Source organism: Parus major, chromosome 15, assembly GCF_001522545.3.
Source record: "Parus major isolate Abel chromosome 15, Parus_major1.1, whole genome shotgun sequence".
NCBI lineage: Eukaryota > Metazoa > Chordata > Aves > Passeriformes > Paridae > Parus > Parus major.
In genome coordinates, this window is record NC_031784.1 from 3,149,641 (window position 1) to 3,176,192 (window position 26,552).

General features: G+C 47.5%; 2 protein-coding genes and 1 long non-coding RNA gene across 12 annotated transcripts in view; all 3 read right to left on the reverse strand.

Annotated features, from left to right (window-relative positions):
* Positions 1-825: 825 nt before the first annotated feature.
* LOC117245189 lies at positions 826-2,331 on the reverse strand. Its single transcript, XR_004499551.1, has 2 exons — positions 1,271-2,331; positions 826-1,180 (listed from the first exon to the last, which is right to left on the reverse strand). It is a non-coding gene; the product is annotated as an uncharacterized LOC117245189 (long non-coding RNA).
* A 1,767-nt stretch (positions 2,332-4,098) lies between these two features.
* Positions 4,099-12,831, reverse strand: VPS33A (VPS33A core subunit of CORVET and HOPS complexes). Of its 4 annotated transcripts, XM_015644226.3 has the most exons (13): positions 12,696-12,831; positions 12,542-12,607; positions 12,335-12,462; positions 11,684-11,873; positions 10,837-10,953; positions 10,261-10,435; positions 9,368-9,561; positions 7,645-7,771; positions 7,411-7,478; positions 6,816-6,953; positions 6,316-6,453; positions 5,987-6,155; positions 4,099-5,582 (listed from the first exon to the last, which is right to left on the reverse strand). In XM_015644226.3, the coding sequence occupies exons 1-13, from the start codon at positions 12,795-12,797 to the stop codon at positions 5,389-5,391; spliced, it is 1,806 nt and encodes a 601-aa protein (XP_015499712.1). In that variant the 5' UTR covers positions 12,798-12,831; the 3' UTR covers positions 4,099-5,388. The 4 variants fall into 4 exon arrangements, with proteins under 4 accessions (XP_015499712.1, XP_015499714.1, XP_015499713.1 ...); XM_015644228.3 differs by lacking the exon at positions 4,099-5,582 and having other exon boundaries at positions 5,999-6,205; XM_015644227.3 differs by lacking the exon at positions 4,099-5,582 and having other exon boundaries at positions 5,999-6,217.
* A 692-nt stretch (positions 12,832-13,523) lies between these two features.
* CLIP1 (CAP-Gly domain containing linker protein 1) overlaps positions 13,524-26,552 on the reverse strand; it is a 60,765-nt gene continuing 47,736 nt past the window's right edge. For 4 of the 7 annotated variants that reach the window (XM_019008369.2, XM_015644144.3, XM_015644148.3 and 1 more), the window contains 8 exons: positions 25,528-25,648; positions 21,464-21,516; positions 16,671-16,788; positions 16,252-16,411; positions 16,096-16,142; positions 15,346-15,351; positions 15,089-15,213; positions 13,524-14,454 (listed from right to left, as the gene is read on the reverse strand). In XM_019008369.2, the coding sequence (XP_018863914.1) occupies positions 14,232-14,454; positions 15,089-15,213; positions 15,346-15,351; positions 16,096-16,142; positions 16,252-16,411; positions 16,671-16,788; positions 21,464-21,516; positions 25,528-25,648 (853 nt within the window). In that variant the 3' untranslated portion in view covers positions 13,524-14,231. Of the gene's footprint in view, positions 14,455-15,088; positions 15,214-15,345; positions 15,352-16,095; positions 16,143-16,251; positions 16,412-16,670; positions 16,789-19,278; positions 19,300-21,463; positions 21,517-25,527; positions 25,649-26,552 lie in introns of all 7 variants that reach the window. The other 3 variants (XM_019008368.2, XM_015644145.2, XM_015644143.3) reach the window with 1 other exon arrangement.

Sequence of the window (26,552 nt, forward strand, 5' to 3'; positions counted from 1 at the left end):
GCTTGGGAAGAAGGATTTGGACAAGAGAAATGCAGAGCTTATGGTCCATGACGACATTGGGCAGAGCCCCCAAGATAAGGAAGAAATTAAAACAACCCAACTTTGCATCTGTGTTGAAAACAGCTCCATTGAGTAAAAGGGAATTCCAGCAGAGACAGATTGTGACCACCAGCTCAGAGACACCAGTGCTCCTCACAGCCCTAGTTTAATTAATCTTTATTGTTCTAAACTACATGATGCTGCTTTGATTTTGGGTAGTTCCATGGGTTTGGGTAGTGATAATCACCTTCTCCAGCAAAGGTTTCCCATGCAATTCCACACAAAATGGCCTTCATCAATTAAATCTGCTATTTTTAGTTACAGCAGGAATTCCTATTTTCTCTCCTGTTTTCAGACACTCAGCCAGCGCAGGTTACTTTACTGAGGCATTGCTGTATTACACATTCTTCATCTAACTCTATGCTTTAAACATTTGTTCAAAAGCCTGGCACACCTGAGAGCTCCAGGTAACAACCCTGTACCTTGTAAAACCATAGGGAGGGGGGAAACTTGTGCTGATTTGAAATTTCTTTTTTCAGGACTTCTAAAACAAATTACAAGTAATTTCTGTGTGTCTGCCTTCACACCCTTAATGAGGCAGAGTAGGACAAGGCAGGACTTGTTTGTAGAGATGTTGGAGTGGTGCTGCATCCCTGCCGTCCCCTGTGCTGTGCTAGGCAGGGTGGGAATCTCAGGAGAAAACTGGTGGGAGGCTTTTAAATAGTTCAGAGAACAGAAACAACCATCCAGGAGACATAAAGGATCTGTAGAGTGCATGCACAGCAATACCTTTTCTTTTAACCTTTATTGTTTTTACATAGGAAAATAAGACAGCGATGAGGCAGCAACAGCAGAAAACTCTCGCAGGTTTGGCGCAGGGGGAAGGGGCCTCCATCCCGTGTGTGGAGCTGTGCCGTGGAGCTGGGTGCCTCTGGAAAGCCAGTGGGAGCAGGAGCAGGGACAGAGCCCTCATTTTAGCACCAGGAAATAGGTGGTCCAGCCAGCCAGCAGCAGCGCCCCGAGCAGCACTGTGTAGCTGAACAGCACGAAGGCCAGCAGCTCCCGCAGCACCTTGAGGAAGTGGATGGTGAAGGAGTCCGGCATGGCTCTCCTGGCTCCCTGGGGCTGGCTCCTCTTCGGCCTGGAAGCAGAAGAACGAGGTGAGTCTTCACAGCAGGGCCACCACCCTGCCATGGGGGGAAATCCTGTGGTCAGGAGGGTTGATGGCCACCTGGAAGGTTGTTAGTGACTGGTGTGGGCCTGTTCAGAGTCCTGCCGAGGTGTTGAAAGAGAGTTTGGGATCTGATCAAAGTCTCCAGAGCAGGACTGGTAAGGAAGGAGATGGAAATACAGACACAGGCAGTGGGCACGGCCGTGGGGGTGAGGCTGGGGCACTGTTAGAGTCCAGCTGGCTCCTGGAATCTCTCCCCTGGGGCTGTGGCTGTGCATCCAGGAAGCGTCAGGATCAGAGCGACCGCTGATGGTGCATTACCAACAGCATGTTCTGATCAAAGTGGTCAATTCTTCCAAGGAAGCCACCATTAATATTTAATTCTATAATTGCATCTAATGGAGGTACTGGCACAAACTGAGCCTTTTGTTTAAGGATGACGAAAACTGAGGCTTAAATACAAGTTTGCACAGGCAAATATTTATATCTTGCGTTAAAAATAACCGTTAAATTGGAGGCATGGGATAAGATTCCTTAGAATTCATCTTCTAGCAGTATTTTATAGTCATATGTACGCATTGCTTTGGGAGTGACTGCTCATTTGTTAGTTTAAATTAAATCTCAACTTTTCCCCTAAAGTCATTGGCTTCTTGGATATGAAGCTGTGAAAACCCACTTAAAAATTCTATTATCTCTTCAATTTACATGTTCTTTTAAATTTTGATCGCAACTGTGCCTGATCAACAGTATTGATGCTCTTGGTCAAGCACAAAAAAGGAGTTTAAAATCAGACTTAGGATAAAAACTAACCCAAAAGAATAAAAACTAATCCAGAAGGATTATTTCACTTCTGAACAGCCCAAAGCTAGCTAAACTAAACCGAATTCCTCTCCTGCTGCTTAGAATGTTTTTTAAAGAGCTCTTGTGATAAGGAATTCACATTTTGGTGTTAACAAGTTCAGCCATTCCATTCCAAGCTCAGGCACATGTATACAGTACAGGAGTTACAGCATTTTTCAACCAGCTGTGGTTTCTCTGCTGTTCAGAGCGTTACAGTTTTCTGTCCGTAGGCTGTGCGAGATTTCTGGTTATCTAGAAAGATGCTGATAAAGAAATAAACTGCTTACCCAGGCAGATGACAGGCTCTATTTCAGCAAGTTGGTGTCTCTCCCTAGTTTTGTTCTGCAGCTGTCCCTTTTCCAGGGGGGTTGTGCCGCAGGCTGATCCCGCCGTGATCCGGGAGGAGCAGGGTGTGTGTGTGCAGCACACACGAGGACTGAGCTCTAGGTGTGGTCAGCACCGGTTATGATCCGACAGCGCCGTGGAGCTCGGAGCAGCCAAACACTCCCCTTCTCCTGGGGGTTTTTGGCAACAGCATTTCCAGAGTTCTAGTGCCAGGGCTTGGAGTCACCAGATCCAAACATGCATTTGTTGAGGTGTGGGGGTTTGCCTCTAACAAAACTTCATCTTACACATTTTATTCTGTTATCTCGGAGGCTGCAGTGCCTCTTGCTCTGTTCCCTGAATGCTCTGTGCTCTATGAGCCACTTGGGGAGGAGGATGCTCACACACACCTGGGGCTCATCCCCAGGCTGGGACTGTGGAGGCTGAGCCAGGATCTTTTACCAAAAGTCAGTGAGGGCTGAAGGCAGCATAATCCCTGCACTGTCCCCAAGTCATTGCTGTAGTGTCACCCTTACCCTCCCTCCCTAGGAGTCATCCTGACCTCTTGGAGCTCAAGTGCTTGCAGCTCCTTTGCAGTGAGGGGAGGAGGGAGCCAGGCTCTGTTTATTCTTAGCAAAACTGCTTCTGTTAATGTTGTATGAAGAGTAAAAGTCTTTTGGGGCAGAGGTTGGGTAATATTTTCTTTTTTTTTGTAGTAACGCAGACAGCAGAGAGAAGGAAGATTATGTACTGCAAATCAAATCTCTTACCTACAAAGATATTATGATGTAGAAAATGGTCCCTTAATTTAATTAGGTTCTCTTGTTATCAAATTAGTACCCACATGGTCAGCAGGGCCTTGGACAGAAGCAGAACATCATCAGCTGGTCAGGAAGCCTGTTAAATAGTAATTGCTCCTCCAGGGAATTGATCAGCGTCAGGATGGATTTTATTTTGTTGTTGAATAGTTCCAGGAAGGAGGCTTTGTCTAGGTGGAGTGGTTACTCAGTGTGGTGCAGGCTGCAAGAAAACAGGCAGCAATGCTGGTGATGAATTCAGAGTTTATCAAGTGTCTGGTGTAAACTGTCATCAAAAAAAGTTTAGCCTGTAGTGTTACTGATTGCTGGCCAGGGGAAAGGCGAACCCTTTATGTGTTTTCCTATATCCATCTTTATTCGCCTGTGGTGTAGCTTTTACACAGCAGAAACCACCCTGGTCAGTATTTCCTTGGGATTAGTTCAGGTGTTAAGATTTGGGGGAAAAAAAGTCTGGAAATTGTGATACTACAAAAACCTTCAAGGCCAACCCAAGGACACTCTGCTGCTCTGAGTCAATTTCTTGTTTTTCTCTGCACAGTAACATCTAATTTTTGATCCAAACCTAATTCAGTTTTCTTTTTAAATACTCTGAAATTAGCTACTTTAAATGGAACTTGCAAACAATCCATGTTTGCTCTTCTTGCATCACTTTAGTTGCAGCATGTTTTTTGTTAACTCTGTCTCCAAGTTACCTCCCCACCTGACACAGAAAGTCTCCACTGACTGAAATTGTATTTTTCCTTCAAAAGTTTAGAAATTCCACAAATACTTCCAATGTAGTATGTTAGGCGGCAGAACAGAAAAAAAAATTGTGTGAGCCTTAATTAAAAAACACCGGGCGTTAGAAAAATAGTTTCAATTAAAGTAATTCAGTTATTCAGTTGTCCTGGGACAGGAAGACAAGGATACAGCTACCACAGTGCAGGGTTTTATTTCATTTTTGTATTCTAGAGAGAGAGAATACAAACACTTCCAAAAAAAAATATTAAATACTTCTTTATTTTATTCTAGTAAGTCAGCTGGAGTTAAACAGATAGAGGGGCTCCGTGGAGGACTTGGCAGAACTCAGAAAATAAAACAGACCAAAACCCACAGTTACAACTGCGACACCTTGGAAAAATTAAGGGATTTATTATGACATATTATACATGATAACTAAGGCCAAAATGTTTGCTAAGGGAGTGATTTAAGGTGAGGAGTGGGCTTTCTTTTTAGCTGTTAAGAGTGAACTGCAGTGTGCAAGAGCCCCCAGTGGCTGATAGGACAGTGCTCAGCAGCAGCATGAGCACCACCAAGGACCCTGCTCTGCCTTCCCCGCCTCTGGAGCCAGGAGCTGCCTCTTGCACACCAAGGGCCCACCCACCAAGCCCATGGAAAATTCCATTTTATAAGTTTGAGCTCTACACCAGCTTGTGACAGCAAGTACCACAGTTTATAACCTGACCAGGGGGGTGAGAAAAGTGTCTGTTTTGAACCCACTGTTTACTGGGTCCCTGCTCTTGCTATTTTTGGCCCCTACACAGGGAGTGTTTGTGTGTCTTCAGCCATAAACTCAGGACACACTGATGTCATTCATACTCTGGAGGAGCTTTCCAGAGTCAGGTTGGAGTACCTTGGACAAAGAAGCCATCTCACAGCGATCCCTTCAGGGGACAAGTGAAGTACAAGGCTCAAGGATCACAGGTATAGCTGTGTACAGATCTCTGACTGACACATCCAATGCATCCATGGAATGTATCAGGCACCAGAGAGACACAGACAGTCTGGGAATACTGGTATGAAGTCAGGAATAGAGAGCATCCTGCCTCCTCAGCACCTTAGGAGGTTAAAAGGCAAAAATCACATCTCCTAGCAAAGGTCAACTGAAAGAAAAAAAGCAGCAATTTGCCAAAGAGAAGGAGCAGGGCCCATTCCCACTGCCCCAGCGCTCAGCTGCCAGGTCAGACCATGAGCAGGGATCTCTCTCTCTTTCCCACTGTTTATCATTAGTGCCTTCCAACCCTGCTTGTCTACTTGGAAATTCCACAGACAACTGGAACACAAGTGCAGAAGGGATGAGGGTAACTGCTCATGAGCTGGTCCCAGGAATTTCCTTCAGTGCCGTGTTTCTCCAATGGAGCAGCCGTGCCAGGACCAGCAACTGATGTGGCTGTGTTACACAGGGCCTCTCACATTTACTGTCTCTCACCACACAGCCTAGAATGGAGCAGGCTCCAGTTTTTCCATCAAGGATTTGATCCAGGTTGTCCCATTGATGAGTTTTGTAGTGGCAATGATGTACTCTGTGCCTCCATCCTCCATCTGGGACAGAAATCTCAGTGCGGCGATTTCTGCGTATGTCACCCCCCCCAGGAAGAACACCAGGGTCACTCTGTTCTCACCGTGCTGACCTGTGGGTTCACACAAAAGGTCCAGGTTGGCTTGGTTTGATTTTTACAGCTCCCCTGCATCACTCAGACTCAGATGACCTGAATTAGTGGCTGGGACACAGAAATTCAGTCTGGTCCCAGCTCTGGAGTTGCTACAGGATGTGCTTCTGCTTTAGAGTGATGTTAACCCTCTTTCACTTAACATTACTTATTAAAATCACAGTGTAAGTTTAGGGTTTATTTTAGTACTCTGATGAGAAGTTAAACCATTTGTCAAAGGAGGGTTAGGTCAATCTAACACTGCTGTGGGACAGGGGGATGAGACAGAGACCTGGACTCTGCCTGCCCTGGTATCAATTTGCCTCATTCCCTGCTCAGAGAGATGCATTTCCCTGTAAACCAAAGGAAAACAAAGCCAAACTTACGCTTTTTCTGCAGGCCTGTAGGGAGCTGCTGCCTCTCCTCGAAATGGGGCCCTGGCAGCATCTTCAAAACCTCCTCGATGCTGCGCCAGCCCGGCCGGGCCAGCAGCTGGGCCAGGCGCACGCTCAGCGGGGCGTAGCCGCTGTACACGTATGAGATGTCATTGGGGTTCTGGGGGACACAGAGAGAGGGAGGGAGCAGCAACTCAGAGCTGCTTCATGCTGCAAAACAGCCTCAAAGAAATCAACAGCATTAAATAAAAAATGAGGTTTTCCTGCTGCACATGATTCTGTAGTTAGAGGTAATGGTTGCTGCTGAGATGCTCGCTTACCTGCTCGTTAACATCATCCATCCACAGGCGAAGCGTTTTCCTGATCGTTGGGTAGTTATTCCTGCCACCTGTCTGGGGTTTCAGGAGTCCAGCCTTTTCTAAGTTGTTTAAGGTCAATATATGTTCATAGCCATAAGTCTGCAATATGAAGAAATGACCTTTAATACCATGGCAATAACCCATGACCAGTGTTCAAAACAGAAAAAAAAGCAAAGATGTTTGTTTAAAAAAAGTTTTTTGGTTACGATCTCTGTAGAGTATATCCAATTTAGAGTGTTTAAATCATAGTAGTAAAAAGTGATATAAACTTCTGTATCAACATGTTGTAACGCACACAAGCACCTCCCAAGTATCAGCCCAAACAGAAACCCAGCGCTCCCTCTGTACACAATATTCATGTGTAAGATGTGTCTGTCTGGACTGTAGAAGTTGAAGTATAGAGCTGAAGATCTGATGTGGATTTTCTCAGGAATTAATTCCTGTAAATGTTAGAGTCAAACCTGGAGAATCTCTCTTTTGTAATGGTCCAGAACCTTCTGCTTCAGTCCACTATTGCACACAGATTGCAAGCAAACGAGACGCAAGATCTTGATTAATGGATGTTTCTGAGCTATGCAGTCTTCAATGTAATTGTTAACCTATTAAATAAAATACATAAGCAGTTATTTAAAGAATTGTTAAAGTGCCCATCAGACCTGGATAGGAAGATCTGGTTTGCTGCGTCTCCAAAACAGCAAGAAAGAAGAGCAGCTGTTCCCCACGTAGCTCAGGACCATGTGTAAAACAGTGACCCAGCACTGGTTCCATCCAGGCTCTCCCCAGAGCATTTCAGCTCCTCACTCAGTAGCCAGGCTTTGCCTGATGCACTGAAAAATTCTTAATTAACCATCTTCTAAGTTCCACTGATCCCTCAGAGCACGGGGTGCCCCACAACAGGTCGAGCACCACAGCTGTGCACAGGCAGTGACGGTAACTCAGAGATCCATTTCACTGGACACCACCTAGATCAGATGTTTCCTCTCTTAAAAAAACATAAAGGAAAAAAAAAAAGTCTTTTGAAGATGTAAGAGTGGCTAATTGCCATTATTTACTTACCTTGTCTGTGTCTATTCCAGACATGAACTCTTGCTCCACTGTTAAATTATCAAAGAAATCTTCAGATGCTTTGGGAAAAGAATGAAAATCAATACAACAGCAACTGACAGCTTATGTTTTAATTTAACATTTCAGCAGAGATGCACTGGATGGAGCAAAGCCAGTTTTTGCCAGGCTGAGTGATGTCCATCAAGTTATCAGGCATCCTGCTGGATTTAAATTATTCCTACTCACTGGTGATGTCTTTGATGAGCTCTGCGATGGAGGTGTGGTTCGCCAGCGAGCTCCTCGCTGCCTGCATGTGAGGCAGCTGGGACACAAACTGCTTAATCTCTCCAACAGTCTTGGCGTGGTGCCTTTCCTGAAGAAATCCATCACTGGGGTTAGGCCTTGTTCACATTAGTAACACCAATCAGATCATTTTATCATGAAGAACTTTTACTGCACTCCCTGTAGGGAGTTAGAGCTATGCAGCCTTTTAGACAAAGGGTTTTAGATGTTTATACTGAAGCCAGAGCATTACCTGTAACAGCATTTGGATCATGGGGAGAGACAGCACATAACACAGCATGATCTGTTGTTTTTTATTATCCCAGTGTTGTAAATCATTTTATCCACATTTGTCTGACTCCAGCTCCTCAATTTCCCTACCAGGGACAAGTCCCTTTTTCACACAAAGAGGAATCACTTTGCTGGCTGACAGGCCAATGCTGTCAGAGCTGGAGTGCAAGGTGCTGAGGAATTGGACTGGCAGGGTCTGCCATTCACTTTACTTGGTGGCAACAGCAGGCCAGGTTTTGAGGGAGGATGTGCTGAAGCACCATGCAGAGTTCATCTCCAGCAGTCTGCACTGCATTTGGGCTACCTGCCTCTTGCTGCAACTTGGAATAAAAATAGTAATAATTTGACTCATATGTGAAGGATTTAAATGGGCAAGTGCAGGCAGGAGAGTCATGATGGAGCCTGTGATTGAGGAAGTCCTCTGCTGCCAATACACTGCTGTTTCATTATCACCTATTACTGCTGACAATTTCTTAAAATTCTCTTTTTCTAACAAGCAGTATGAACAATCCATCTTTAGCACCTTGAGCACTAATAGTGCAGAAGCAGACCTGTACTGGGGGATGAGGCTGAGCAGTCAGGATTTCAGTTAAGGTACCACTTACCTCGTCTTAGATGTGGCAGAGATTAAGAGGCTAAAAAAGTCCCCACAATGAAATAAAATCAAGGAATGAAACAAATTCTCTTGAGAGTCCCCACAAAGTAAAAAAAAAGGATCTCAATTTATGAATGATCAACAGGATGTTTTCAACAAAGCCACAAACATGCCCCACACAGCACTCCAGATTTGCCTGAGGTGACACACGAGCATGAATTTAAAGTTGAAACTTCCTGCAAGACAAGTGTCTCTTGCACATTTCTGCTGTTTTTGATGCCAGCCATAATACTCTGTGAAAGTACCTTCTGGTGTTTTATTGTTTAAAAGCTTTCTCTCTGCTATCCTGAAGTGAAAAAGACCTTTCAGTGAACAGATAACGAGCAGCCAAGTGGCATTGATCAGCACACTAAAAATCATCTTTGGCTTCTTACAGATGGAAGCAGCACCTGACTCCCTGCAGTCTGAAGGGAACAATTCCTGTTATGGGATCTATGGGCTCACGCAGCACAAGGGTGGGTTAGGCAAACTTTGAGCAGAGGGAAAGCCCCAGAACAGAGGTGTGGGGAGAAACGAGGATCCACATTACTATGGGCTTCTTAAAAGGAGATTTGACCAACACCTACTCAGAACAGTCTGAGTGGAGCTGACCTCTCCCAGGGCAGGGGAACAGACTGGAACAGCTTCCTGGTTTTTCTCTGGATGAAGGATTATTGTGTGGGAGCAGCTTGAGCTGCCAGTCCCACTCCTGCTGCACAGAGACTGTGAATTGTCTGATGCACTGCTGGGCACAGGCCTCACCTCAAAGGCTGCTGAGATGATCTTGGCTTTCTTGCTCAGCACTGACCCCACAGCGTTGAAGTTCTTGTCTCGGATTTCAGCATAAAGCTCTTCTGCAGAGTTCAGCTGGAGCTTCTTGGGTTCTGTGGGGAGATCTTTCCCACCCTCACCCTGCTTCTTCGGGGCAAACTTCTCAGGAGGGAGTTTCACGTAAGCTGTCAAATGCAGAGAAATAACCCTTGTAAGGACTAGAACTTCATCAGAAGTTAAGATCAGCAGGCTGTGGAAACAGCTCTGAGTAGCAAAGCAGTATTGACACTCAAACCACTCAGTGCCTGTGTGTTAATTAAGGAGAGTCTCCCTGCACTCAGCCAAGGACCTACACAAACACCAGAACTCAAGTTCCAGCTGTGCTGCTTTCAGAGAGATTTGGAGGCAGCCCAGCAGCCAGCCCAGTCCAGTCCAACAGAAGGGATTACAGCCCATAAATGCCACTCTAGAGTTTTCTTATCCCCTGAAAAGCATGACATCATTCTGAAAATGGCATTTCACAAATTGTCCCTGTCCCCTCAGTGTGGCAGGATCAGGAGATGTGGCAGTGTGATCCAGGCAGGATGGATGCTGAAGGCACACACAACATTCCCACTCACACACTCCCTGTTGTGTCACTGTGCCTGCACCCAGCCAACAGCCAAAAGCTGCCCCTTCAGTAACCACAGACTGTACTTGGCTCCCCTTCCCAGCCAAAAAAGAGCCAGAGTGGATCTTGACGGGCTCCAGCTTGGGACTGAACAAACCCCACACTGATTCAGCTGAGCTGCTCCCACACCACATTTAGTGAAGCACAAACCCACCCAACACACTGCAACCTGCCCCAGGGCACAGGAGACCCATCCCTTCCCCGCAGGACTCACTGTTCTGAATCCCATAGATCTCATCTATCAGCCCCTCGTACGTCAGCTGCGTGGCCAGCGGGGTCAGCAGGTCCACGTTGCGGTCCAGCAACAGGAGGGTATCGAAGACGGGAAATATGGAATTCTGGCTCCCAGGGAACTCACGCTTCATCCTGATCATCATGTTGGCCACGTGCTGCAAGGAAATCACATTGCTCTGGTTATGGTACAGGCCACAGCAGATGGATGTGACCTGTGGGCCCTGCAGGCACATGCTTGTAAAGGAAGGGGATGGCAGGAGGTACAGACTGCCTGATGGATGGGGCAGGATGAGACTGAGAACACAAAAGTCCTTCTCTGCTGCTCTCTGCAGCTCAGCAAGACAGCGATGGCCAAAGCACTGCTTGCACCTCAAGCTGCTCCCTCACCACAAGAAATACCAATTAAACCACAGGCTGATCAGAGAGAAGCAAAAAGGATGTGTGTGTGTGTGTGTGTGTGTCGTGTCATGGCTGGATTAAAATAACCCAAAGGTGCATTTAACCAAACACTCCTTAAGGCAGCTCCATAGAACAAGGTGCATTTGTTCAGCCTCACCCGAGCACAGTCGCCCTTCCCAAAAATCTGCGGGATGGTTCCGTAGAGAGCCTGCAGTGTCATCAGCCCCTTTGCTGCATGGTACAGACTCGTCTGGTCGCTCTCCAGGTAACATTCCTAAAGAACAAAAGGGGTTCTGATGGAAGGTGTCGATCCAATACAGCTGCCTCCACAGCACAGCAGGGTTCATGTGAACAGTTCAGAGGAGACAAAGGCTGGGGACAAACTATGGCTGCTGGCATAGATGGACCTTATTATCTGTGCTGTCACTATATCAAATCATTGTTTTGATAACCAGACACTAATATTTTTGAACTCCAGACACAAATCCAGTTTGATGGAATAAAAAATGACTGGAAGGACTCTCCTGTTAATTACGCCAGCCTGAGCACCCAACACCTCATTACAGGTGCATGCTCTGACACGTCCTCTGGGTTACACATAGGACAGAGAAGGCCAAGAAACTCCCAAATTGTCCTGTCCTCGGATGCAGCACTCTGGGAACGCAGGACACGCAGCTGGGATGTGACAGCTGTCAATGCTCAGTGCAGTGAGAACCACCACACACTCCCTGGCTGTGACTCCTTGTGACAACTGAGTGCTTTAAGCCTCAGGAATGCTCCATTTGTGACAGTAACACCAGCAGCTCGGTGTACTGACTGTACCTTCAGCATTTAGTGTGAAAACACACAGGGAAGTTCAGGCTTCAGGATCAAGACAGGTTTGCTCTGCAAGGCCCTTCCTTGCTGTGCAGGTCACTCAAACCCTCTGAGAGCTGCTGCACCAGCACCAACACCCAGCACAAAACCACATCGTGTTTTCCCTCGAGGACGAGATGAGAGCGCACCTTGAAGGCGCTCTCGGACTCCATGGAGAGCAGGTCTCCATCGAAGGGGATCAGGTCCAGGCTGTACTGCTCGCGGTGGATGAAGGAGCCCAGCACGCCCTGCTCCTTCAGCCACTGCTCGCAGAGGAGGCTGCGGCGTGGCACGAACAGGATGTGGAAATCCCTCTGTGGAGAGCGGCCTCTGTCTTCCCTGGAAAAGTCGCAGCAGGAGCACAGCACACGGTCACTCACTGCACATGGGAGCAGCACAGCCCACGGGCAGGGGGCACTGGATCCACACAAAACAGGAACGCTGCACTGGCTTATTGCCAACTCCTGGACTTTGAGTGTCGGTGTCCAGCCTTGTGCAGCCACAGCTCTGACACCAGGGCAGGGGGACGTAGCTGTCCTGCCGTTCCCACAAGGCACAGCAACCCAAGCATGACTCATTCCAGCTAATCAGAGTGTACATCCTCGCAGGGAGGAACGCACCCTCTGCATCGCAGCCGAGGTGAAGCCCCCCTGCCCAGGGTGCCTCGCATCCCACTCAAGCCGCAGAGTGGCCGTGCTGCAGTTTGGTGTCAGCACATCGCTCCTCGGCCCCCGCACAGGTGTGAACCACACGGTGATTCGGGCCACACCCGTCCCCTCCTCACACCCTGCCCGCGGTACCTCAGCACGTTGTCCGTGATGATGTCCATCAGCTCCAGCTTGGGCCTGACGAAGAAGATGATGTTCTTGACGTCGGCCGGGGGCAGCCGGCCCGGCTTGAGCGTGAACATCTTCTCCACCTCATGCTCCTGCGTGGAGGCCCGGCCGTCAGCCGAGGGCGGGAGCGCCGGGGCCCGGCCGCCTGCCCCCGGCACCCGCGGCGCTTACCTTGAGCAGCGAGTACTGCGCGATGAGCCCGAAGGGACCGGTCAGGTACTCGTCCCACACGATGGCCTGCGGGAAGGGACGGCGGGGTCAGACCGGCCGCAGCGCGGCTGGAGCCCGCCCGTCCCCGCTGTCCCCCCGGCCCCGCCGTGCCCACCTTGGAGCCCGCGCACTTGTCCAGGAACTCGCGCAGCTCGCGCCGCCCCGCCTCGCGCAGCGCCGTCAGGTTCACCCGGCCCGAGCTCAGGTGCGCCGCCATGGCCGAGCGCGTGACCGCGGGGCGGGGCCGGGGGCGGGGCCGCGCAGCCGCACAGAGCGCCGGGGAACGGCCCCGTTTGTCTGTGTGTCTGTCCGTGTGTCTGTCATGGGTGTGTGTGTCTGTGTGTGTCATGTGTGGTCACCGGCATCGGGCTGCACCATGGAACTGCTTCCCCCCTGCGCTGGGCACTGCTGGGGCCACACCTGGAGCCCTGTGTCCACTTCTGGACCCTCCATTCAGGGAGAACATTGAGGAGCGTGTCCGGGGAAGGGAACAGAGCTGGGGAAGGGGCTGGAGCCCCAGGAGAGGCTGAGGGAGCTGGGAAAGGGGCTCAGCCTGGAGAAAAGGAGGCTCAGGGGGCCCTTCTGGCTCTGCACAACTCCCTGACAGGAGGGGACAGCCGGGGGATCGGGCTCTGCTGCCATGGAACAGGGACAGGAAATGGCCTAAAGCTGCACAGAAGGACTCGGGTTGGGCATCAGGAGGAATTTTCACTGTAAGGGTGGTTAAATATTGCCCAGGGAGGCGGTGGAGTTGCTCTCCCTGATTTAAATAACATCTGGATGTGGCACTGGTCACATTGACAAGGTGGTGTTTAGTCATAAGACTTGGTGATCTCAGAGGTCTCTTCCCAGCTGATGGATCCTGTGACTTCCAGTGCAGCCCCTGGGCACCTCTGTCCCCACTTGGAACCCCTCACACTCTGAATGGAAATGCAGAAAAGACTTTCTTTTTTCCAAAATATAACTTTATTATATATATGCATATATACACACACACCACACTCACTATAGAGAAGCTGAAAGAATGCAAAACAGGGATAGCCCACAAACTGTCTCAGGTGTGCACAGCATACAGGTTTCCAAAACCCCCCAGCAGTTCCTTACCTGCCACATTTCCACGTTTCACACCAAACCACAACCCAGAGCTCACGGCACCGACCGACATCGCAATCAAAGGAGTAAATAAAAATAAAGATGAAATATTTCTCAACTCAGTCCAGTGTCAAAAAAAAAAAGCTTAAAAATCTAAATGTACAAATTCAGCTTTAAAATGGTTTAGTGCAAATATGAAAATTAACAGCATATTTTTAAGGTATTTAAATAAGCTTTAATATAACTCTAGTGCTTCACTCCTATACATGTTTTCCCACCAACAGATCCAACAGCACAGAGGCATTTCCTATCAAGGGCAGGACAAACCCAGAACCTGGGAAGAAACAGCATAAAGTCACTTGTTAAATCATTTATTTATCTTTCACTGAAGTTTGTTAAAAAGGGATGGGGGAAGGGGGGGTATTTATTAGTGGAAGAGCAAAATATTTATGCCTGTAGGGATTCTGGAGCGGGCGGGCAGGGGAGCGAGGGGCCCCTTGTCCTGACATTCAGCACAGGCGGCTGCTGGTGGTGCAGAGTCCGTGGGGCTGTCCCAGCATCAGAAGGTCTCGTCGTCGTTGCAGTCGGCCGTCCAGTGGCCGAACACCTCGCACGTGTCGCAGTAGGGCCGCTCCTCGCGCCGGCTGCCGTGGTGCGCCGAGTGCGGCGGCTCCTCCAGCGCCTGCGCCTGTGTCGGGCAGTCCTCGGTGTCGTGCAGGTCGAAGCAGCCGCAGATGTCGCAGAAGAGACGCGGCTTCTTCTTGGTCTGGCTCTCCTCCTCACTGCAAGAGCAGCACCGGCACGAGTCAATGCCTCTGTCACACACTCTTGTCACCGCGGCCCTGCGGTGAGCTCGGGGTTACTGACACCCAGGAAACGCCACAGAGCTTAACCAAAAATAGGATACAAACCCTTCTCCACCACCCTGCAGTGCCCCCACAACCCCCTACACTCTAATATTTACTGAACAAGCTGCTGTTTGTGCAAATATTTGCACAGAGACATTTAAAAGAAACACACGTGAAGTAGTTTTTCTTTTCCCTTAAGAGCTGAAGTCATGGCCCAGCAAATAGGTTTTAGTTTTATTTCTCTGGATTGGTTCCTCCCATCCCAACACAGCTACAGCCTCTTGGGAGCAAAGACTCTTCTGCACTTGCAAAGGGCCAGATTGACCAAGTCATACAACACACGTCACGATACACCAGTGTTTGGGACTGAGAACTGCAGAGCACCATTTGCACTCCCAGCTACACCACAGTGTAAAGAGAAGGTTGGATTCAACCACTAAGCTCCAGGGAAAGCTCTGTCTGTCCCTCCTGACAGCTGAGATCAGGCTGCTGGTGCATCGTGCAGCTGCCAACCCACTCTACCAACAGCTCCCAAAACAAGAGCCAAGGCTTCCTTTAGGATTTGTACCTGTCATAGTTATTTATCTCCTCTTCATTGCCATTGAGGGCTGCTTCACACATTCTTTGTATTTTCAAGTTCAATTCTTCATTCCTCCTTTGTAGATCCACTATCACTGAATTCAGGAAGTCGATCTAGGAGAGCCAAGGACAAGGACACTCAGAGGGGCAGGGGTTTGGCACCTCCCCCAGCCCCAGGGTTCAGCACTGCTGGATATAACCAAGGAACACTTGGCAAACAAATGGGAGGAAAGAAGGGGAACCAACCTCGCCCTGGTGGAAGGAAGGGTTGCCATCAGCAGGTGAATTCAGGGAAGCAGAAAACCAGAAAAAGATTGGTGGTTAGTGTATATTCATGACAGTTCTGATGGCTGCACAACAGGGAAGGACATTTTTAAATCACCGTGATTTAACAAAGGCTTTATCATGAGCAGAAGGTGACTCTCTTCTAACCATATTTTCTAGGCATTTGTTGGCACAGGCCCTTGGGAAGTAGCACTTCACAAGGTCACTATGACTCTCCTACTCTGAATCACATCTTCCTGTGCCAGCTGAGCACCTTCCTTCTCCACTGCTGCCAGCCCTTGTTCTGAGTCCAGTTCTGCAGTGCTCAGAGGTCCCCAGGAGCTCAGGGAGCCCATTTCTCCAAGATGGCAAGCACTAGCTTCAGGTGGGCCACGGCTTTTCCTCATGCACATCCAAGAAACCTTTGGAAAGGTCAAGGGGCAGTGAGTGCTCTGCTGGCTGGACCTCTGACAGACTGCAGGGCACAACTTTCCACCCTAATTTCCTGCTTATTCCCTCACATTCCCGTGATCTGAACTGTTTCTCCAGTGTCACTCATCACTTGATTCTTAGTATTTACTGTCACTGACATTTCCCTTCAGAAGCTGAGGGGCTACAAGATAAATGTGCCCATTAAAAACCTGACTGACAAAACCCAGGACTGTCTTTGGAATATTCCCCTCTCCAACAGCCCCACTGCTGGCTTAGCATGCCCATGTGCACATCCAATACCTGCTTCTCTCGTGCAATTTCCTCCTGAAGCAGAGTGGCAGCGTCACCTTTAAAGGAAAAAACCAAACAAGGTACAATGTGACTCGTGCCATGGCTCAGTCACAAATCACGTCACAGGCTCTGAGGGCACCGACACCGGAGTGGCTCTCGCTTTACCTGAGGGGCTCATTACAGTTAAAGGCTGCTCGTTGTTTTCCTTGAGTTTTTGCTCCAAGTTCTTCACCTTTTCCTCAAGTTTCAGTTTGTCAGACTCCAGTGACTTCACCACTGACTGCAGGGTTTTTGCAGAGGCGTTTTCTCCACGGAGCACCGTGATCTGGAAGAGTTGTTTGACAACACTTGGACCTTCCAGCACCAAGCCAGAGCACCAAGGCCAGGGCCCTTGAAGCAAGGGCTGAACAACCACCAAAACCCCGTGCCAGGAGTCACCTGGCTCAGCACAGGCAGCTGAAGATCTGATGCTAAGCTTTAACTATCCCACACAAAAGAAAAATGATCAGCCAGCTCTTCAGGAGCCAGCACAAAGCCTCTGGCTGCAACTTAAGTGAAATTGAAATCATCCATTCCTCATTTACCTCATGTCTGAGTTTTTCCAGTTCCTCATCTTTTTGTGTGATCAAGGCACTAGTAACATTGATGGATTTCTGTAGAGATGCTCTCTCTTCATCAATTTCTTTTTTTAATGTTGATTCTCTAAAAGAAAACCAAGTAAAACCAGAAGTCATCTATTGAATGGGTAACTGTAGCAGCCCAAAGTAGTTTCATTTAATTTCAAGTATTAAACTACTTAAGAAGTGGTTCTTAAAAAACAAATTAAAGTTTACTGCTTGACTAAGGTTTTGTATATGCACAAACATTTCAGGTGTTACAACTGTGGAAACAAAGCAAAAACTTTACCTAGGTAGTACATGCCAGAATCTGCATAGCACCGTATCCATTTGAATTTAAAGGAGCAAGTTAACAGACTGGGGAGATACAGGATAAACAAACATGTTGCACAATGTTCCATAAAACCTAACTCCAGAGTTTTGTTACTTCTTGAAAATTATTAACAAGCAACAAAACAGGCATGCAAAGCTCATTGTACAAGCTGTCATGCAAAGCATGGATGAGGCTGGAAATATCAGCTGGTCCTCACTAATGTCAGTGACATCATCATTTCCTGCACATAGAGAAACCACATGGGATTTGTTTTACTTCATGGGAGAAAGGTTAAAAAGAAACCCTCCAAAGCAGGCACAACTCCTTTCCATGTACATATGTCCAGCTTTCCCAATATTTTCCGTGGATCTAACAGAGATACAACTTCTGCCTACAGCTCCTGCCTTAAGGCACCACTGCTGTGACACCTTCAGTGAGTAACTGTCCTCTGATGGCAGGAACATTGCTACAGATTTCCTTACAAGCTGAAAGATTTTGGTTAAAAAAGAAAACAACAAAAAAGTGACTTCAAACCGTTTCCTTTTCTCCAGAAGGAACTGGCTCTTCCTCTTGAAGAGTCGGTGCAGGCAGCAGTGCTGCTATAGGCTCTGAGCTCCTGCAGGGATTCTAAACTGCACTACACTCCTCAGTGCTGCTGAGGGATCAGGAGCAGAGCCCATCCACGTGGGACGATGCTCAGGGGACAACTATTGAGTACAAATGGAAAAGTTTCCATCTCTGTGGTATCTACAGTTAGTGAGAGCCATGATACCCAGACCATGAGACACAGGAAACCTCACCCACTCGAGATAAACAGGCAACTCAACAATGAGAGCACAATCAATCAATTCTTTCATTGTTCAGATTGTACTCAGGAATGGAAGCAGCAAGTGGAGAATCTGGGGTTTAGAAAAGCTGAGGCAGCTACCAAACAAGCACCAAAATTTGATTTGGTTTTGGTGTATTTTTACAATGAGAGAATCAACAGAAGTGGAAACACAACAACTTGCAGACTGTGTGATCTTGCCTTCAAATACAAGTTACAGTCTTGATAATAAAACCCAAAAGGGCACTGGCATGGAAAGACCCCCTGGCCAACCCTGAGTCAGCAAAGCACTCAAAGCTCCACAGCCACCTCCGTGTTCTCCCGCAGGATTCCCAACTCCGCCTATCCCGTGGTTTCCAGTGCTTTGCTGCGTGGATCAAAGGCATGTGGTGGTGTGGGAATGGATGTGCCACCAGTGCACAGGGTGCTGCTGACAGAGCAGAGCTGCAAATCCAGGATTTGCTGGGAAGTAAACCCTGAGGACATGTGGGAATCACATCTGGAAGTTGCTGCTCACAAGCTCTGCTGCACCTGAGACTTCTCCCGAGCGTCCCCGTGCTGTGCACGCAGCTGGGGAAGGGCAGATGGAAACCCCAGTGGCTCAGCCCATGCTCAAGAGCTTGTGATTCAGCCAATGTTTCCACTTGGTCAGATCTTCATGGAAAGATCAGGACCAAACAGATGCTTTTGGCACAAATGTGGTTAATTCGCCATTTGTCGGGCTCAGCTTCAACCACCACAACACTGAGGTGGTTGAAAAAGGCAAACAGGTTGTAAGGATAGAAATAAAATATTTACAGACTCAATACAGGAGCCTCGAATGCTAAAACACAAAGGGAGAGAAAGGAGAAAAGAAAAGAGGAGAGAAAACAAGAGGGGAAGAAGATCCCTGTGCTGGAGCTTTGGGTTTTCTTTCCCTGGACAATCTCTCCAGTGGGGGACCCAAAAACGCTGGAACTGGAGAAGCTACAGCCAAGGAAGGTGCTGGTCCCTAAGTGTGGATCACTTCCAGGTCACTTCCAGGCAGAGTCTTGGCTGCTGCTGGAGCATCGTGTGTGCAGTGGGAGTCACACACAGAGCAGGTGCTGAATGGGAAATAACTGCACTGGGGGAGCTTGCAAGGAAAATCTTTTGGAAACTATTTATTTTATTTGAAAAAAAAAAAAAAAATTATTTAGTGAACTTAAACTTTTTTCCTGCCAATTCAAGTTCAAAACATCTGCTTACCAGCAGGGGGGAAATCAAAACAATAAAAATGACTTTTTCATTTAGATGCCATTTTAAAACTTCACTTTCTTGAGAAACTTAAATCAGGTTCTGAGCAGTGAGTTGAAGTCGTGGGAGAAAGGGGTTTGTTTTGATTTAACATTAAAAAAAAATCACCCAGATTCTTCCCTTACTACAAAAATAAGAAATTCTAAGAATGAAGCAAATACCTTAAAGTGCTACTGGGTAAGCTTTAAAAATGCAAGATAACAAGAACCACATGTTAGAAACATGGAGTACAAATGCAAAATACTGTAAGGAAGAACAATATTTGCACCAAGGGCCTTTTCTGTTTTGGTAAAAAATATATAGACTTTTTTTTTTTTTCATTATACAGATATATATATATAGAGCTGAGTGTTTTACAAAACAAAAGCAAGACACCAAGGGACAAAGGCAGCCAAAATATGTACAACAACTTTACTAAAAAAAATAAATAAAATTATTTATTGTAACGTGGATAGACTTTCTTGAGTCTTACCATTAAAGACACACAGATATAGCAAGGGAAGCAAGGGCAGGAAAGGGAAGAGAGAGGAATGAAATGAGTATCGAGAAACAGCGAAGCTCAAAGACAGTCAGACAGCAACCCACACTGAACCCAACGAGCTGAGCCACACAGAACCCCCCACGATCCATCACAACAAACTCCCAGCACTCCCAGCTGGATTATTTCATACAAGGGGATGCTAAAACAGAGGGAGAGAATTCCTGGGGGTGGAAGGGAGGTGAGAAATTCACCACGAGAGATTTGACCTGACTGAAACACAAAGATGGCTCTTGTTCAGCAGCTCGAATTCTTAAGGCAAAAGGAGGAAATTATCATCTTCCCTTCACCAAGTTCTGTGCAGTTTGGGAATTTAGAGACTTTTTTCGTTATTTTTACTTAATTAGCTCTTTCTTCAGCCAGACTTTTTTCACGAGCACTGATGCCACATGTTGACATGTTCTGAGCCCCAATGTCTGCAGTTTTTCTCAGCCAGGCTGCTCCTATTCCTATTCCTTATTTTCCCCTGTTCCTATTGCTCATTTTCCTCTTCTACTGCAGTTTATTCAACACTGCTGAGCGATGTCATTAAGCCAGTCACAAACTGGGGCATCTCAGTGTAACCCACTGAAGGTAAAGTCATGATAAAATTCACTTCACTGATTCCATAATTGTCTGAATTATTTCAGGCAGCTCACCCAGAGTAAAACAGGAGAAGGAAGATCAGAAACACCACACACCTTCCTCTGTAGAACTTACAAAGAGTTTGTCTTTGAAAATGTTCTCTGTGAAATAGAACAGCTGGAAAGTATTGAATGACTTGGTCCCCACTCCTTCCTTCCTTTGCTCAAGTGACTTCCAAGAGTTACACTACTGAAAGCACATTTTCAAATGTGTTTTTGTTCATGTTCATGTGTTTGTTCATGTTCAGTGACAGGCTGGTGATGCAGCTCGTGAGGCTGCTTAAAGCTGGAGGTTCAGCTGATCCAACTCTGACATTTCCTGGGGAAGCACTGGCTTGGGAAACACCCCATGTGCCTGCTGGCCTTTGGAACAGCAGGAGATAGGACAACCCCCTCCCAGAGAACAGAGTGTCAGGGAATGAGGAAGGGAACAGTGATAATACTGAGTGGCCAAGGATGTGTGTGCATAAACACCCAAAAGCCACTCACTGTTCTTTGTTGTGACCATTATAAATCCAGGAAATTTAGCAGGGGTTGGTTTGTTTTTCCTGGAACAGCCGAGGTGTCGTGGGGAGCTGTGTTGTTCTCTAAGGATTTATGTAACTGTTTTGGAAAGGCCCCATTTCCCTCAAGGCACAGGGGCCAATCAGCTTCCCATGCACACACTGCAGACACTCAAATTCATGACTTGGGACCTTTCCCTGAGCAGCAGTTTACAAAGGGATGCCCCAGTCACCCAGGACAAAACCTCCTGGCATTTAAAAGCAGTGCTGAATGAGCTGCAGTAACCCATAAGGAACTCAACAGCCCAAAGCAGCAAGTGCTCAGTAACTTTTCTTTCCTCTTCCCCTCTCCTCTAATAACCCTCCTCAGCATCACTGAACTGTCCATTATTTCTCAAGAGCTCTCCAGGTCAGATCTGTGCATGCACATTTTATCAGACTGAGGGACAATCCAACATTCCAGAGCAGACTAAAACCAAACATTAAACTGGTCACTGCAAATAAGAATTACCACAATGTGGGAGGTGTGGAACTAAAGCAAACGTGGATGGTTCCATCTCTAATCCAACGAGTGCAACAACTCAGCACTTTTAACCATGACACAACAGAAAGAACAGCTCTTAGCAGTGTTTTTGTGTTCCATTTCTGTGGGGTTAAACACACATCAGCAGAAACAACTTACCTCTTTTTCATCTCTAATAACTGGTTATTGAGTACTGATCTCTCCTCTTCCAGCTAAAACACAAGTACAGACAGACTCCAGTTAATACTACAGATTGTTTCCTTAGTATAAAATATCAGAGCATCATTATCATAAAATAAACATGGGAGAGGCTGCAGAGCCCCCAGATCCTCAAAGCAGCAGATTTTCTACTGGCACAGCACATGCACCCAAACACAAACTGTTGAGTGACCAAAACATCAGCTAGTGAGGGCCTGGAGCTCCTTTACGAGCATTTCCATGTCCTGTGCACACAGCAGAGGTGTGAGACCAGTGTTAAAGGATATTTCCAGACCCTCCTCACACCCCCCAAGAACCCTTTGTGTGCCTGGCCATTACTTTTAACCCAGCACTGGGGAATTGCTGGGTTTGTTGTGCTGGATCATTGTACCACTGATCTGTATTTGTTACTGTCCCGTTATTCAGAGATAAATTATTGATCCCAAAGCTGTTGGTCTCGTGTTTGTTACCACATCCTGAACCTGTAACTCAGTGAGGCCACTCTAAAGCCCTTAAAAACTGCAAAGCCTTCACCTGCAATTATTGTTGTTGGGTCTAAACTGGGTTAGGAAATGCAAAGCAAAAAAACTGCAAAGGCTCAACACAGAAACACTGGGACAACTGATCTTCTGAAAAGGTTAAGAAAACAAGTATTTTCCAGGTAAATTATTTACTTTTCACCATCTTCTCCTTCCTTCTTATTGAATGGCCAAAGCCAGAAATTACTGCTGTGAGAAGTGTCTGTACCAGAACTCCCTGAGCACAGGCTCCAGTGGGATTTCACAAGCTTCCAGGGTTCATCCACCAGCTCAGGAACACATACATTTATAATGGCAACCTCAGAGCCCTGACAGCAGCTCCTGTCCCTGACAAAGGGAATTCTTTCAGCGCTTTGCAGATCCTGAGGTTTGGCACAGAAGGCGTTAAACAAGTTTCCTCGAGCAGGCAGGGTGTCTGCCAGCCCCCAGCTCTCAGCTAAATGCAGCTCCCTGAGAGCAGCCATCTCCTCCACATTTCCTGACAAGTTACCTTCTCCTTCCCTGTGCTGCAGTGCTGTTAAACCTTCCAGGTTTGGCATTAACCAGGATTGTTTCACTGGGCTTAATCAGAAAACTTTATTGATACAAAAATCAGATACTAGAAGAGTGTAGAGAAGCTTCTAGAAATAATTCATAAAGCAAATCAAGATGTGTCTCTCAAGGCAGGTGACCACTGTGGGACAGCAGAGCAGCCAAGGCACTGGGGGGGTATGGCCAAGTTCTACCTGCAGGTCAAACCCAGTCAAAACCCAGTTCCAGCAGCAGCAGCACCCCCATGATTCCCAGTTTCTCTCCTGTTTCCTGCCCAGAGGCAGCCTGTGTGAGCTCCTGACATCTGTGCAGACTGGTGACAAAAAGGGACAAATATGACAAGTCTGAGAAATGTTACACCCAGGGAGCTGCAGCTTCAGCTGCTTCTCCAGACCCTGGTTCTGACACCTGGGTTCCAGGCCTCCCTCCTCTGGCAGATCTCCAGAGTGAAGGGACCCATCTCCTGCCCACCACACTTCCCAGCTGGTTTTTGGATTCCTTGCCCTCTGCCAGCACAGCCATTTCTCTACAGTCCCACTCAGCACCCTCAGAGCAGACCTGGCACAGTGTTAATAAAAGATGGGCCAGTTGAGCTGCTGGGTATTTCTACACCTTCTCCAATGAACTTCAAATGCCTGAGCAGGTCTGAGGCTCCCAAAATGCCACACGTGATGTGTGGAAAGCTCCCTGAGCTCAGTATCTGAATGTGACTCTTTAACTAATTACAATCAGCTAATTATTAATGGATCAATACAGAAAAGCTCCCTCAGCATCTTTGGCATGAGACACTTTAACCTTTAGATGTTCAGATAAATCATTCATGAAACGGGATTCATTAATTTTGCAAAGTGTGTCACAAGCAGCCACAGATTCTCTAACCCAATTGACAACACACTTGTTAGAATTTATGTGGTTACCACAGCAACAGCTCAAAATTCCCAATCCTGTGTTTGCCCCTTCCTGATGCATTTCACAGGTACCTGCACAGACCCTCTGCAGCCTGAGCTCTGCTGCTTTCTGCTTTCCTCCCCACTGCCCAGAGTTTTGGGAGCACCATGTGCAGCTCCTGGACAATCCTGCTGTGGGAGACCCTTCACTGCCAGCACGGACACTCCTCCAAAATCTGCTGGAGGATTCTTTGTGGTGACATTTTTCCTGCTTCCCACAGAGAGCCTGAAGCCAGGGAGCCCAAAGCCTGTGGCCACTGGTGGCTGAGCACAGTGTGACAAGAGAGGGGAGGTGTTGGGACACCAAAGGCCTCTCCCAGGCTTTTGGGAGGCCGAGCTGTTCACCAGATCTCACAGCCCAAATACGACATTTGGGAACTGCAACAGGCAGCATTCTCACATTCCCAAGGTTCAGATCACACTCTCCTTGCAGAAGGGGACACTGTCCAACACAAAGGGCTGAAGAAGGCAAACAGGCTGTGTATCCAAGCTCCAGCAGATCCTCCAGATCCTTGCTCTTGGAACCATCTACTCACGGGCAGGACAGGCTATGGTGCGGCCGAGCTGACACTATTCCAGTTTGTGAGGTGATGGAGTCATCTCTGTGCTTCCCACACCACAGCTGTCTGTCCTGGCAGTGAGAGAGGGATCCCTGCTGACAGATCCACAGCCAGCAGGATGCACACAGCAGGATTCCTTCCCGAGGTCAGCTGCAAACAAGGGAGGCCACAGACCGAGTGCAGTGACTGCGGCCAGCCCGTGGCTCGGGGGCTGTGGGGTCCCTTCCCTCGGGGCCTTTCCGGGTGACAAAACGCAGAAAGGTTTGACCAATGCTGCCAAATCCTTCTAAAGTTACAACTCTCCCTGAAAATAACAGGTTGCCTCAAGGACTCTGAAATAATTTAGGAAACCCTGTGGGAGTGGGGAGCAGCTCCCACTGGCTGTTTGGGATGTGCTCTCCCCACTCTGCTCCTCAGATGGGGAATGAGTCAGTGCTGAGCCCACACGTCTGGGACTCTGCTCGTCACCTCCAAAGGCTCTTGAGGATCAAGGAGCCTGAGCATTACTCCTGCCAGCAGCTAAAAGGATTTACAAACTGGCCAGGGACATCACCCATCCTCAGGACTTCAAACAAGACCTTTGGGGAAAAATCAGCCTCTTGGCTTTAAAAATATTAAACCTTTGGCAGGGTGGAAGAGTCTGTGCCCTGTCACAGGGAACAGGATCCCCTCCCGGCACAGGTGATCTCTCAGAAAGGCAGGACACACAAACCTCAGTCTCCTACATTCCTGCTTTTGGATCTTTTGGATGACATCTTCCAAAGATTCCTTCACAGTGTGCCTGTCACTGGAACTGCTCCACAAGAACTAAACTCACATTAGGGGCTGTAAATCTATTTTATCTTTTGGCAAGTACCAGTGATACAAAGCTGAGTAATTTGCCCATTTTAGGATTCCAACAACATGTTCAGATAGAATAGTAAAAAATAATAAAAAAAAATAAAGTACCATCAGAAAAACACCTTGCAGGGGTTCTGTTCCCTGGGACCCAGTGCCTGGCTGCAGCACAGTGTGAAGTTTGAGCAGGCACACGCACAGCACAAGTCCAACCAAGTAGTTTTACACGGTATTCTGAAATACATCCTAAATCCTCTTTGTTTTCAGTGAGGAGAGCAGGAATTAAGAATTAAAAAGCTACATTTCCTTAGTACTGCTGGATGGACATTTCCACAATTGTGTAACAAAATCACTCCCGACAGAAATAGCAACTCTCTGTTAATACACTTGGCTAAAGCACGTTTAATTTATGCTCATTCCCAAGCCTTCCCAAGTATCCTTCCCGGGTTACGTAACCTTCTGTCAGCCTGCACTTCCAACCTCCCCGTGCAGGTGGCTTCCAAATTTATTTCCAAACGTTCCCAGCACCGCTCATCCTCTCCAGCACAGGCTCCCCGGGGCAGCCCCGGAGCTCCGGCGGAGCCTCCACCCGCCCGCTGCGGCCGCTCTACCTTGTGGTGGCTCGACACCTCGTCCCTGCTCCTGCCCAGCTCCTCGGCCAGTTTCACGTTCTCCTCCTGCAGAGCCTCGAGCTGCTGGGACTTGTGAGCCGCTGCCAGCTTGAGCGCTTCGCTGTGAGCACACAGAGAGCATCGTTACCATAGGAACGGGAGAGGCGAGGGAAAACTGGGGGAGAGAGGCGGCTTCACAGCTTGGAAAAATACATCAGGGTCACGTGGCGTTTGGATCGGGAAGAGCGGTGACAATCCCGGGGACACGGGGACGGGAGAGCCCTGCGGCTGCACCGAGCCCTCCCCTGCCACTGCTTCAGGTGCTCGGGGATTCCCACGGGCAGCGAGGCTCGGATTTGGGAACGCAGCGCAGGAGGGCTGGCGATGGTTGCAGCCTGGACTGTTCACAGAACAGAACTTTGCAGCCAGAGGTAAAACAGAATTGCTTAAAAGCACGAAAAAGAAAGAAAACTTGGAAAAGAAGGCAACGGGATAAAAACCAGCTTAGAGCTCCACTTATTTAACTACTCCCTACCAGGACTGACATCCAAAAGTGCAGGATCACAGGAAGCAAAACCTCATCTATTCCATTATTTTAACAGACTCAAACTGCAAATGAGACAAAACCAAAGCTGAAGAAAAAAAGGCTTTGCAGCTTTCATCAGCCTGTGTTGCTACTAATGAATATAGTTTTCTTAAAATAAGTTTATTTGCAACAAATTTTTAAAAAATATTTAGTATGCTGGCTGTAACATGAGTGACTAACAGAAAAATCTTTGAAATTTGACATCTTTCAAAAAGCACAAAAGATACCCTTAATTTCACTAAATAGTTATTTTTATTACTCTTTTGTTTTGTAAAAAAGGAGATGCAGTACTCCTGTGTGCCAATACTACAGACTTAAACCCTGACTGGAATATTAAAAATACTTTTAAAACTGTGGGAAGTAGATGAACCCTTAAGTCAGAAATTTATTCAAGCACTTCAGAATACAAGGATTTGTTGTCTCTTACTGGGCACATATA